General features: G+C 43.4%; 1 protein-coding gene across 1 annotated transcript in view; it reads right to left on the reverse strand.

Moving 5' to 3' along the window:
• MBD6 (methyl-CpG binding domain protein 6) overlaps positions 1 to 9,596 on the reverse strand; it is a 30,581-nt gene extending 20,985 nt beyond the window's left edge. Inside the window, exons 1-5 of the mRNA XM_087710594.1 lie at positions 9,407 to 9,596; positions 3,389 to 3,542; positions 2,122 to 2,258; positions 1,924 to 2,026; positions 764 to 929 (exon numbers count right to left, since the gene is read on the reverse strand). Coding sequence (XP_087566720.1) covers positions 764 to 929; positions 1,924 to 2,026; positions 2,122 to 2,234 — 382 coding nt within the window. The 5' untranslated portion in view covers positions 2,235 to 2,258; positions 3,389 to 3,542; positions 9,407 to 9,596. The remainder of the gene's footprint in view (positions 1 to 763; positions 930 to 1,923; positions 2,027 to 2,121; positions 2,259 to 3,388; positions 3,543 to 9,406) is intronic.
• Positions 9,597 to 13,997: the final 4,401 nt, after the last annotated feature.

Below are 13,997 nucleotides of genomic sequence, written 5' to 3' on the forward strand. Positions count from 1 at the left end.
CAAACCAATAGCAATAGCAGTTAGACTTATTACCGCTTCATAGGGCTTTCAGCCCTCTCTAAGCGGTTTACAGAGTCAGCATATTGCCCCCACAGTCTGGGTCCTCATTTTACCCACCTCGGAAGGATGGAAGGCTGAGTCAACCTTGAGCCGGTGAGATTAGAACTGCTGAACTGCAGATAACAGTCAGCTGAAGTGGCCTGCAGTACTGCACCCTAACCACTGTGCCACCTCGGCTCTCAAGTACCGAGTACATATGCATGCTTATACTTTTCAGAGGTCCGATATTGTTCTATGCACAATCCTTCTTTTATTGATTGCGTGTAATATTTTAATTTTCTGAGATGGTGGATTTGGGGTTTTCATGAGCTGTAAGTCATAATCATCACACTTATGACAAATCACGGCTTGAACTATCTTGCTTTGCATGTAATGAGTCTATCTCATATATTACTTTCACCTTTTAAGTTGCATTACTGAAATAAATGAACTTTTGCACGATATTCTAATTTTTTTTCACCTGTAGTTAATTAGTTAGAGAGAGAGGGAGGGAGGGAGGGAGGGAGGGAGGGAGGGAGGGAGAGGGAGTGGGAGAGAGAGAGGGGGGGAACTTGGCACGGCTTCTATTTAAAAGGTTAATCCAGAATTTTCACTCAGACTCTTGCTCATGCCAAGCAAGAGGCCAAATGAGAAGCACTGGGACAAAGAACAGATAAAGAAAAGAAGAAAACGAACCAGGTCATTCATCAAACAACAGAGTTACCTGGCCCCAGATGTGACAGGCCCAGCGGTCCATGGCTCTCCATGCTGCGATAAAGTGTTGCCATTGCCACAATTTTCCGCCGGTGATTGCAGAGCTTGGTCATGTCTTGGTCTCCCTTGCTGCCTTCACTCCCAATCACCATTGCTGCAGGGTCGAAGTTGAAAACCTAACCGTAATGGGAAAAGGTTGAATGACTGAATACCCGCCCTTCCTTCATCTGACAAAAGATGCTACGGCTTTGGTTCTAGTAGGAATCAGGACTGTAACTGAATATCAGAAACCTCATGAGTTCCTCAGAAGGACCTTCCACTGATTTCAGGGGGATTTAAGAGGAAGGGCACAACCTCCAGCCTCTGATAATACACGCTATGATAATTTAAACCTGCATTTAATCTGAATGAAATGTAACCCGACTGAGCATTTTCTAGGCTCCAACTCTTACTTTTTTGACAGTTAAAAGACAAAAGGAAGAGTGTATTTTGATTGCTCTTAAACAGAAGAGAGGTTTAAATGTAGTTGTTTCAAAACTCTATTCCACTGCCTGGAAGGCTGTCGTCTTTGGCCAGTTAAAAAAGACTGAGAGTGGGGTGTGTGTGAGTGTGTGTTTAAAAGAGTCTCTCCCACAGACCTTAATTGCCAATCAAGTATATAATGAGGTAGTCTATCTCTAGCCTATTGACAATAAAAAGACCTTCCAAAGCAGTTGAGTACAGCCTTCCTCAAACTGGTGTCCTCCAGATGTGCCATAATTCAGTTTCCTATATACTCCCAACTAGCCTAGACAACAGGCAAGATTACAGGAGCTGGAAGGCTAACGCGGTAAATCATGCTCTTAGTTGATCTATCACCTGACTAGCAAGAAATATATCCCAGTGATAAAGCACATGCTTTGCATGGAAATGTTCCCAAGCTCCACTCCTGCCACCTGCATGAAGACTGAGAAAGACACCTGGCTGAAACTAGAAAGCTCTAACCAGCCAGCTAGACAACCTAGAAGGACCCACTGATTTGCTGTTAAAGAGTTTCCGGCATTTCTTGTTACGTGTTATTAGTCTCTTATCCTTGTGGGGATGTTTCCACTTGGGCAAATAAAAAAAAATTCTACCCCAGGAACTCTCAACATCAGATACTAATCAGCTCCTCTCTTCAGTCCTCTCTACCTTGTGTACGTTGAGGGGACACTCCAGCCCACACTTGCAAGTGCCGTCCGCCAGCAGATACGCACGAGTCTGCTCCAAGGAAGCCAAGCTCGTCCCGCTAGGACTAGGAGAAAGAAAAGAGGGACAGGACAGATTAGCACAAAAGCAGCATTGGAAAGCAGAGGAGAAAGAAATACATGGTCGGGGTGGGGGCTGTACCTGATGTAGCACACTCTGCCCTCTTCCACCCTGCGCTGCCAGCCCACAGGCACAGGTGTGACTGCTGGGCGCCCACCTTGATCCACACCAGAGCAATCATCGCCACCATTCATTGTGCTCCCTCAGCGCTTGGGCACCTGGAAGAACCCGTGGTGATTAGGACGGAAGGCACCATAGTGATTAAAGAGCATCGAGAGCAGAAGTAAGAGAGGATCCTAGCTACCATAGTATTCGTGGGGATAGAAATGTAAGAGATGGGTAACCTTAGTTCCAAGAGCTGGGGCTGTATTCTAAGCTGAGAAGGATGAGGCCTACTAGCACAGGCCCGACAGCATCGAGGAGCTGCGGAGTCTTAAGGCATCTGCTACCATTATAAACAAAACATGAGATTTCACCCTTAACCTTGCTCAAAAATCTGGCATCTGAAACTGGGTCCTCACCTCTAAAGTCTCCTAACTCCACAGGTAAACCCCTCTGGCAGAATAAGCAGCCTGCCACTGAGCCTTTCCTATCAGCGAAAGGTGAGATTAGCTCTAGGACTGCGAGAGGCTTTGTGTCATGGGTAAGAGTTATTATTAGCTGAGCCAGCAACAGAATGGCTTTGGGCCAAGCTACACAAACCAACAGAATCACACTTGGGGGACTCCACTACCTCAAATTCCAGGTAGGAGGGAGCCCAGTTTTCTTGTACAATGGATTTTTTTAAAAAAAATAGGATAATAACAACTCCCAATATAATTCCCTGTATAATTTATACAGTCCAAAGTAGCTCGGTCATGGAAGAACTAACTCCTAAGATTCTAGTCCAGTGTTTCTCAACCTTGGCAACTTGAAGACGTCTGGACTTCAACTCCCAGAATTCCCCAGCCAGCATTTGCTGGCTGGGGAATTCTGGGAGTTGAAGTCCAGACGTCTTCAAGTTGCCAAGGTTGAGAAACACTGTTCTAGTCTAAGATTCTGGGGAGAGGCAGAAAGTTTGGGGGCTCATTCAAAAGAAAGAGAGCAAAAAGGTAGCTGGAGAGAATAAAAGAGGAAGAGAGAAGGGTGGCATGGCCTGAACTAGGACACTAGGAAGGCAAGGCTCAAACCAGCGGAAGATTTGAAGGAAGTCAGACAAACAGATCTGCATTATCCAAGTCCCCTCACCCTCTCCCCTCCCAATCGAGAGGGCAGCTCTGCCCTACTAAACAAAATCGGGAGAGCGCCATGAAACAGCAAACAGCTGGCTGATCCTTTAATCCAGCTCTGCTATGCAGATGGCTCCTACCTGCTCATGGCTGCAAACCTCGCGGCAGGCGATGTTAAGGCTGGGTGTGTTCCCTTGAGGCACTCATAGCCAGTCCAGTGGCCTCTCTTCTGAGAATCCAGATGGTGACCTGTCCAGCAAGCTCACGCCACTCAGGAGCCACACTAGCCTACCCCTGGAAAGGAAGGAGAACTTTGCGTTGAGGCCCCTCAAGCAAGGAGAAAGAGGGAGATAAGATTCTCTACAATTTTTTTTGATAGAAAATATCTAGGTCAAATATTTTTGGGGGGCAAACTAATGGTAGGACACCATTCTAATGTGTTACTACTATTCCAGTCTGGGTTAGTAAACGTTCTGGTTACTTTAAAATGAATCACACTTTATTATTTGGATGTTGTACAAGGAAGTGATAGATAGACGCCCAAGGAAAACAAGGCCTACCATTAGATTCCCACTTATTACGGAGGATTAAAATCCCAGTTTAAAGGGGGTGGGGGGGAATAGAACATTTGCCAACTTGAACGTAACAGCAGGACAGAGCTTAAAATATAAGGCAGTGGTAACCCCTTTGTGAAACTGACCTGTATATATTGATACATATGAAATATATTGTACACCATCGAATCACGCTTTCTGAAAATAATCTGCACATAATTAAATCCTTAAGAGACAACAATTTAGAGATAGTCAACTTGGAATACACAGATATTATGAGTAACAATTCCTGTATGCCACACAACCAGTTAACGTGGCCAGAATCATGGATTCTGGGCATTATAGTGGGGGGAACCACCACAGGGTGGGTTGCTGCCAGTTTTACTATCGGATCGCAACCCGCGGGCATTTCATTTCATTTATTAAACTTCTATGCCGCCCAATCCTGGCGGTTTACAGAAATGAAAAAAATTAAAAAGAATTATTAAAAACAATTGGACACAACAAGGTTAAAAAGGGAAAGACAACAAACACCCAATCAGGAGGGGGCTGGACCTCAATCAAGGGGTCAACAGCCCCAAGCCTGCCGGAAAAGCCAGGTTTTAATGGCTTTGTGAAAGGCCATGAGAGTGGGTAGGGCCCGGATCTCAGGGGGCAGCTCATTCCACAGGGCCGGAGCGGCAACAGAGAAGGCCCTACTCCTAGGCATCGCCAGCCGGCATTGTCCCGCTGGCGCTATTCAATGTAAATTGTTCTTTGTGCATAGTGCAGTCACTAAATACCAAAATGGCAGCGGCCCAGCAGTGGCATGGGAACCGGTTTGGGGGCATGGCAGGCCTGGATTGCTGCTGGTTCTGCAACCCAGGCCTGAATCCCACTACTGGTTCAGCTGAACTGGACTGAACCGGGAGCAACCCACCTCTGAATCACCAGGTTATCTTCTGTTCTTGAACTTGACTATATCATTGCAGATTTTCTTAAGTAAACATGCAGCAGAATCCAGGTTCAACCTCTGGCATATTCTGACAAAAATATCTTGCCTAAAACATTGGCCAAATACAACTAGTCCATGTTGATAATACAGTACTGTACTGGATTAGTCGGACCAACAGCCTGATTTAACGTAAAACAACTTTCTATATTCTTCCTGGCAAATAAAGATTTAACCAATCAGAGGAAAGGTTTTCAGTCCAGCCCATTCCATGTTGCATGCAAAATCCAGAAATCATCTCTACTAATCTGGAATACTCCTCCCTAAGTGCACAACTTCTAATGAGTGGCATAAAAGCGAACCAATGGCCAATTGCTTTGGCTGCACATCTAAATCATATGCTAATTTTTCTTATTCATAAGAGTGGCATTTTTGGGTAGATAGAAAGATGTAGACTAAGATATTGGTTTCTCCCATGCCACAAAGAAAAGAAGCTTCTACAGAAACATGTCGATGCTGGCTGAAGTTTAGGAATGAAAAATTCAGAGAGCATGAGTAATGTATCAAATACATTCATTTGTTACTAGCCCATAAAATGCCTGCGGGCTAGTGGCCCATCTCCATATACACAAACATGTTAGTCTATGTACAGACAACTAAGCATTTATTTTTAGAAAGCTCTTTGGCTGATTGTCCGAAGGCAAAACTTTGTCACCTAAAACAGGGGTCTCTAACTTTGGCAAGTTTAAGCTTGTGGACTTGAACTCCCAGAATTTTGGGAGTTGAAGTCCACAAGTCTTAAAGTTGCTAAGGTTGGAGACCCATGACCTAAAATGATTAGAATAAATGCTTATTTAGAATTCTGAACATTATTTATTTTACTTCTCTCCCTCCTTTATTAGTTTTACAAATAACTCAAGGCAGTGAACACACCCAGTACAGCTTCCTCCTATTTTCCCCACAACAACAACAGTGTTGGGATGAGAGAAAGTGACCGGCCCAAAGTCACCCTGCTGGTTTTTATGGCTAAGGCAGGACTTGAATTCACAGTCTCCCTGCTTGCTATCTTAGTCTAAACTGGCTTTCACATGAGCTGAAAAATCTACACTCATCAGGCTAGCCAAGGATTAAACAATAGGGAGACTACATATTATATTTCTCTTCACTGCAGTCATAAAAAGTGACTGAAAAAGATAGCCCAATTAGAATTACTAATGGAGGAAAAAAACAGATTAATTTCATGTATTGTGTGAAGCCAATATTTTTTAACATGGTTACTACATCAACCACAATTAAACCAAGACCAAATGAATCACATGTATACAGTTAATATACTCCTAATATGCTATGAAACCCCCTTCATGGATTACAGCCTTGTCATGGCGAAGGGTCTTGCGTAGCTCAATGAAGCTATGAGTTATCCCACGCAGGGCCACCCAAGAGGGACAGGTGATAGCAGAGAGCTCTGACAAAACGTGATCCACGGGAGATGGAAATGGCAACCCACTCCAGTATCTTTGCCATGAAAACCCCATGGACAGCACCAAAAAATGGACTCCAGAGGATACTAGAGGACAGGAAGGCCTGGAGAAACATTGTCCATGGGGTCACGATGGGTCAGACACGACTTTGCAACTAACATCAACAATGCTATGACCCAGATCACAGCTTGAATTGCTCTACTCTTAGAGCCTTTTAAAGCAGCCTGGCATGGAGAAAACAGAAGAGAGAAAAAGAAGAGAATCTCTACTAATTCTACAGATCAGGTGAGTGTAAAAAGCCTAAGACAGGATCAGCCATTAAAAAGCTGGCAGTTCCTTCCACCACGCATAAATTGATTAAAACATATCTAAAAATTCAGAAATCCAGAGGGGAAAAAAATACTAGGAATGGTTAATAAATCTGCTGACACATTGATTGGCTCCTCCCATTTACTCACTGACATTGCTAAAGGTAGACTGGGTTAAAACCGTGTAAAAGCAGATTTCCTATTTCAGAGCAAGTGAATGTAGACAATTTTTGTGTTTGTGCCTAGGTCTTTCTATTTCGAGGAAACATCTGAAAGCAATGCTGAAGCAATAGGGGAAAAATCCTTTCTTTTGAAACCATATTTAGTGGTCATCTTACACCTATATTATACATCTATATTTTCTTACATTAAAACAAGTACTATAAACAACAGGGGGAAATCAGAAGGATGTTCATCTTATCATCCTTAAAGACAGCACTATTCTTGAGACCGGGCGCTGTCATACTAGTTGCTGCCCTGAGTGAAACTTAACACCTACATCTAAAGTGGCTGTCAATGCAACAATGAAGTAAGGACAGTTCCACATCCAAGTTAAAGTGCCCAGGCCTTGTATTGTGATTGACTAAGGCTTAGGTAGTTCTGGTTCTGTTGCAAAGAAATCAACTGTATATAGACTTTAGTATGTATTTTATACCAAGTACATATTTTAAAATGTTAAGACTTGCAACCGTATGTTTTTTGGATATATTCAAGTTATTTGATTCTTTGGAGGGGACTTTTAAAGTGGTTCAGAAAACTATACTGACCGCCAGGCAGAGGATAAAAAGTCAAAAAACTATATTCAAGAACCTGATTGCCACAGTTTAACGGAAGTTGGCAACATGGTCAGGATCTTGTAATGCAGAATAGACATCCTCCATCAGGATACTGGTACTCCTCAACTTATAACAGTTCATTTAATGACCATTCAAAATTACAACGGCATTGAGGGAAGCGACGGACCATTTTTCACTCTTACAACCATTGCAGGATCCCCGTGGTCATGTGATCAAAATTCAGACACTTGGCAACTGACTCATATTTATGACGGTTGCAATCTCCTGGGGTCATGTGATTTACCTTTGGTGACCTTCTGACAGGCAAAGCCAATAGGGAAGCCGGATTCACTTAACAAGTGCGTTACTAACTTAACAACTGCAGTGATTCACTTAACAAGCGTGGCAAGAAAGGTCATAAAATGGGGCAAAACTCATTTAACCCGTCTTAGCAACATAAACCTGGAGCTCAATAAGTCAAGGACTACCTGTAATCAAATGTATGCAGCAAAAAGATTAGACTACTTTCTTGATTGTATAACTGCACTCTGATTAACTTTAAACAAGGCTAGCATTGTTTATATTCTGCAAGGTGTGTTTACCTAATCTAGTTATTTTCAACAAACCCATCCTGCACATTTTGAACAATTGGTAATATTGTAGAATCAAACCTAGTTCTTTTGGGGTGGGGGGTGGGGAGGGGAATACAATACCCGGTGCCTTCCAGTTGTTCTCAACTAACTATCAGCCTCCCTGATCCCTAGCTACATAATAATTGCATGTAATTCTGGGAACTGTTGTCCAAAAATATCTGGAACGTAGCACACTGTCAAATGCATCAAAATAAGCAAATACAAATAAAAATCAGAAGCCTGGCTGAAAATTTATATTGTGTCATTAATTATTCCTGCCTAGATTCCTGCAAGTAAATTCCCTGCACTAGAATCCCTTGCCCTTATCCAAAATAATGAGAACACACGGGGATTTTGCATAGGAAGCGAAGTGTAGCTTTCAAACTTTTTAACAATGACCAAGGAGTTACCCTACTTGATAAGCAAATTCCTACTGAAGAAGATCAAAGGTGCTATCTAGTTTCCATTTTTTTCCTCCTCTAAAGTTAGCAACTGATGTTTGGATGGGAACAGCCAGAGCAATTCTGTAATCTGAAGAAAAGGATTCTAAGAGAGTTAGGTTCTAACTCTTGCCTTTCCCAACCTGGTGCCCTTGGGGTATGCTGGACCATTATTCCCACCATCCTCTTTACAAAACACTACTAGATGGAAGATTTTCTGCACATTTTGCCTCTGACCTTCCTAAAGGATCACGAGAAAGTCTATTAATCTTCTTTTATTTTGACCCGATATTGAACGAGAGTCAGGAAATGGTCCCTAGTCACTTTTCTGGTGACTTTTTAACCTTTCAATCACACTGGAGGTGGTGAGTCCTCCTTTTACATTTCCGCACACAGGTCTGAAAAGGTATCAGTGGGAAATACAGAAACCAGATTCCAGGAGAAACCCTCTTAAGAGAAATTTGTGGGGAAATATATTGGTGACATGCACCTCTTCTGTCTACCCTTTTTCTTTTGCCACCTGCAGTTAGGAGAGCCAGGAAAGCTGGAAACAGTACCCAGTAATCTTTGGGGACTGCCCCTTCTTCCTTGGGTCATAGACCCCCCCCCCCTAGTCCTTGAAGGATGGCTGAACTTTTCCCACCATAGCAGTAACCGAAGGTCTAGGAGTGGGGTTTGCAAAAGGAACATGAGAGGGAACATAAGGCAACTAAGCACCCCGGCAGCCTTTCTCCTTAGCTTTGTGTAATCGGGGCTTAAAAGGGAAGCCCCCACCCCACCCCTCTCCCCAAAGGCATTATTATTTCCCTTTTGGTACAGGAAGAGTCGTTTAAGAGGTGGCGGCCAAATCGCCCTTCCCCAGCAGCTCCTCTTTAATGGAAAGGCTGGGCAACTCCGGCAGAAGTTTGAACTGTCAAGAAAAAAGCTGCAGCGGGAGATCGGCTCGGCTCCTGGCATTCACGGCTCCCCTCGCCTATGCCAATTGCACCCCCGAGTCCGACTTCAGAGTGTGCCCGGGGGCCCCTTTGGCACTTACCTTGGTTCATGGTGCCCCCTCCCCAGAAGCAGCTGCAAGCTCCAACTTGTAATCGCGTCTCTCCAGGAGGGGGGGGTACGGGTGGCCACCCCGCCACCTGCGGTGGGTGCCGGGTGGGTGCGTGGGTTGGGCGGGGGGGTCAGGGTGCAGAGGATCGCTGGTGCTCTCCACCCCCACCCCCCAGCGCCTACCTCACTCCCTCCCTCCCCCCTGGACTCAGTGCCAGGAAGAGGAGGGGGTAGAGCATGGGAGCTTCCTCCCTGGCATGCGCACTGGGGTCCGGTTGAGGGTGGAGGTTGGGGAGTGAGGGAACAGCCCTGGGAATTCCGTTCCCGACCTCCTTCGCTCTGCGCTTTAGGGCGCAGGAGCTGCGCTTTGCGCGCAGGGCTCGCAGTAAAATCTGGCCTGGTCCCTTTGGGTTGCTTCAAAGTCCCGGTGCGGGAATCGGAGCGGCAGTAATCCTGTCGCCTGTTGTTTGCGGCCTGCCTTGCCTTGCCTTGCCTTGCCTTTGCCCGCTAGCTCTCAAGATGCTCGGAAACGAAGTGCTTGCCTGGAAGGCGCTCGCAGAGGTTTGGGCTGCCTTTGGAAAGGGCCCGATCCCGTACCGCAGTGATCTTTTTAAATGGGAAGGAAGAATGAAGTCCTACATGGCCATTCTTGTTTTGCCTCCGAGCGGATAAAATTTGTGTGTACTGTATATGCAGCTACATTAAGTAAAGGCAGCCGCCTATAAGATGATGGAAACTGTAGATGGTGAAAAATTACTCTAGGGAATCTCCTCCTCGTTCTGGGGAGAAAAGTAGAATCCAAAGTTGTTCTACCACAATGGGCATAAACTTCCAAGGAAGAATTAAAAACGGATTAATGTAAATTGCGTAAAGTCACAGGTATGGGATGGATGGCTATAGAATAAATATACAAATTAACCGTGATTCCCTCAACCTAATTGACTGTATTTAGATAACTTACTGTACTAAGTACCTGGGTAACCAACAGCTTTAAACAAAACCTCAGTTTAGCCTAGCTGTGTGTGTTTTGAGCTCACTTGGAGAAAGTGGGGAATAGAAAACTCGTCTCCATGCCTATGCTGCTAGCTTTCCAGAGGCATCTTACTGACCATGCTGCAAAAAAAAAAAAAAAAACCCTGAATAGATTTCCCACTTGATCCAGCAAAGAAGCTCTTTTTAAGTAACATTAAAAAATTACTTCTTTGGACAAATGAAAGTGCCACACAATCCAGCATTCTGTTTCAAACTAACAGAGAAGGAGCATACAGATTTTTATGCAGCTTGTTTCGGCCTCAGAAATTGAGGTAGAGAATTAACTGTTAAGTAATAATTGATAGAGATCCAGTGCAAATAATTTAGTTTCTTTTCTTAAATGCTCTGAACTGATCATTCACTACTGTTGACTTATGTCTGGGCATTCAAGGGATGGTGCAAGTGAGGTGTTTTCCACTACCAGATACGGTTTTATCTGGGATTTCAATGGTGGGATGCTGGTCAGATGTTTTACTAATTTAACAGAACAGTTTAGGGTTCTGGATTTGTTTGCCAAAACATGCTTTGAAGGCAAGAAGATAACAACCATCCAAAATGCTGCACAGCCTATGATCTGTTTGACATAGAGGTAAAAGGCTGTACATATTCAGCTAATTAAGTCTGAGCACAATTGGATGTTAAACACAAAGAAACTGAGGTGGAGATCAAAGCAATACATATCTTAATAATGAAAAATGTAACAAAACAATAGAAATATATGCAAAATATCCATTAAGCAGACATTGGGATCAAGGAAAGGTGTTTCTCATGAGAAAAAGGTGTTAAAATGGATAAATAGGCAATTGTATTGGCATTGGCATATCATCAAGCATGGTAAATTATGATTTGTGGTTCTCAGGAATGGAGCAGAAGCTGACAGAAGGTTATTTCATATTAAATTATTCAAAGGGAAATCATTTCTACAAAACTTGATAACTTATACTCCATAAATCACATATAAGTCCAATCACTATGCTTCAAAGGCATCCAACAACATTCTGGCCAAAATAAAAATATTGTCTTATACAGGTAGTCCTCGATTTACAACAGTTTGTTTAGTGATTATTTAAAGTTACAATGGCACTGAAAAATGTGACCTATGACCGTTTTTCATAATTACCACCTTTGCAGCATCCTCATGATCATGTAATCAAAATTCAGATGCTTTGCAACTGGTTCACATTTATGACTTTTGCTGTCTCCCAGGGTCCTGTGATTCCCTTTTGAAACCTGACAGTCAATGGGAAAGTCAGATTCGTTTAACAACCAGATTGCTAACTTATCAACTGCAGCGATTCACTTGACAGTTGTGGCAAGAAAAGTCATAACATGGGGCAAAACTCACTTAACATATGTCTCACTGAACAATAGAAATTTTGGGCTCTATTGCAGTTGTAAATCAAGGACTACCAGAAGCTGTCATCTGAGTTGGTCAGTGGTCATATTTGTGAACAGATGTCAAAAATATAACATACAGTGTAGTTCTATGTAGGAGAAGGGTGGTGGTGAGAAATTAGATCCAGTCATAATCCCAAAGTTCTTCATATAAACATTTGTTGACAATTTATTCAAAAGTATGCTTTTTATTAATAACTTTACTGATCTAATTTTCTAATTCTAATACAGTATAGGTTATTAATGTTCCCAATCTGCAATGCTGTAATTATGATAGAAAGAACCATATTTTAATGAGGATTTGTATGCTAGAGTTTAGGCCCAAATCTATAAAATTTTGCAGTTGTTTGGTAATATATACAATGATTTTTTTAGAAGTTCTTGTGGGAGCTCTGAAAGTTCCCTAAAAGCTTGTCCACCCTCTACTAGACATCCCCTTAAGCAACATTGAGAGAAAACTGTATATTACAGTGTGTGCTTCTAGGGAATATAAGCTGTGCCAGGTCTGACTAGCATTTCCTACAAACAGAATGTCACCATGGAATGTTTTGCAATTCAGAGCTCCACTTTCAACGCTATTTGTCAGGCAAAATGATATATAGAGGTTTGCTGATGGGAAACTCAGATCCTGGCTCACAAGCATAACAATCAAATGAAATATCAAGTTATTCAAATTACATTGCCAATAAAATAAAGGTAGCTTCTCAAATTCATTTTCAAATGAAATCATTATATTCCATCTTAAAAATGCAGATCCTCTTTCTAAATTGGATGCTTGTTTATATTAATTACTTGCAATTGCATTCATTTCCATGAAACCTATTCAAGTGGTTTGAATCGCTTGAAGAATGGAATCCATTCTGAGTTACTGAGCTACTTGATAACCAGAGCAGTTGGGCTTTTTCATTTTGTTTAAAATGAGGTCATTTGGGAATCCTATCTCTGACAAGTTGGAAGTAGCCTGAATTTTTGTGCCAAGACCAATTTTGACTAACTTACCTAAAGTACCTTCTAGACTAATATATTATTTCTATGTGTCCTTATTGTTTTATTAGTTTGTTTCTCCTAACAAAGCGTTGTTAGAATCGGGCAAAGCTCTGTGCCTCCTTTCTTTGGCTAGATCTGAGGTGGAAAGAGACACAATCCGGATATACGCTTTTTTGGGTGATCTCTTCCCCAAGGAATTGCTTGCTTTTTATTTGAGGTGCAACATTTAAGATGTGACCAGTTTAAAATGACTGGTTTAAAATGTTCTGATTAAGAAGAACTGCTTATTACAGACAGCGGATTGTTTTCAAAACCAATCATTTACAGAATTGGGCTTTCTGGAATTCCTATATGGCAGCATTAAAAACCAAGGGAGAGAAAGAATGCTTTTTCTTCACAACACTCGTTTTATTCAAAAGCAAATGAACACACAGGCTTACAGCCTTTCAAATCCGCGCTATTAATCCAGTATATTGAACCCCATCGGCAGCTCTATCCACCCCCCCTTTTTTTTTCAGGTGATGATGATAACAACAATAATAATAGGATGGAGTAGACTAGAGCAATAATGGGCCAAGTGCCGTATGTGCAAGGACAGTTCAGGGAAGGCCCTGATGCTGTTTCCCCAAGGGAGAACTGGCCCTTTAACCAAACGGTGGGCGTGGCGTGACGTCATAAAAGCTGATCAGGGGACCTCCCAACGTAATTCGGCCTAGTTACTACTGGGAGACTTGGGCACAGGCTCGTTGGAGCAGGGATGGGGGGGGGAGGAGAGAAAAGGGCAAAGGAAACAAGGCAGGGCCTGTAAAGGGGATCTAGCAGGGCCAAGGTCAGGACTCCAGTTTGGGCTCTCAGTGCCGTGACCGCCAACGGTTGCCAGGACATTGCATCATCCCCAGCGCATGACTCACCCACTTAAAGACTCGTGACCCTGAAGGGAGGGGGGGAAATTTCGGGAGGAGTCATTTCCGGGTGCGACGCGGCAGTATCCACCGCGGCGGAGCCGCGTCACCCAACACTGGAGAAGGCGGGGCGTAGCGAAAGGACGACGACGGCTCATTGGGCGGCGGCTCCCTTCGTTCCGCCAATGGAGAGGCGCGGCGTCGCCCATTGGGCAGTAATGGCGCAAGGGTTGCGTCATGCCGAGGGGGGCGGGGCGCTCTCTTAGA

The sequence above is a fragment of the Thamnophis sirtalis genome, unplaced genomic scaffold, assembly GCF_051295495.1.
Source record: "Thamnophis sirtalis isolate CommonGarterSnake01/CBP01778 unplaced genomic scaffold, rThaSir2_p1.2 scaffold_3, whole genome shotgun sequence".
In the NCBI taxonomy this organism is placed as follows: Eukaryota; Metazoa; Chordata; class Lepidosauria; order Squamata; family Natricidae; genus Thamnophis; species Thamnophis sirtalis.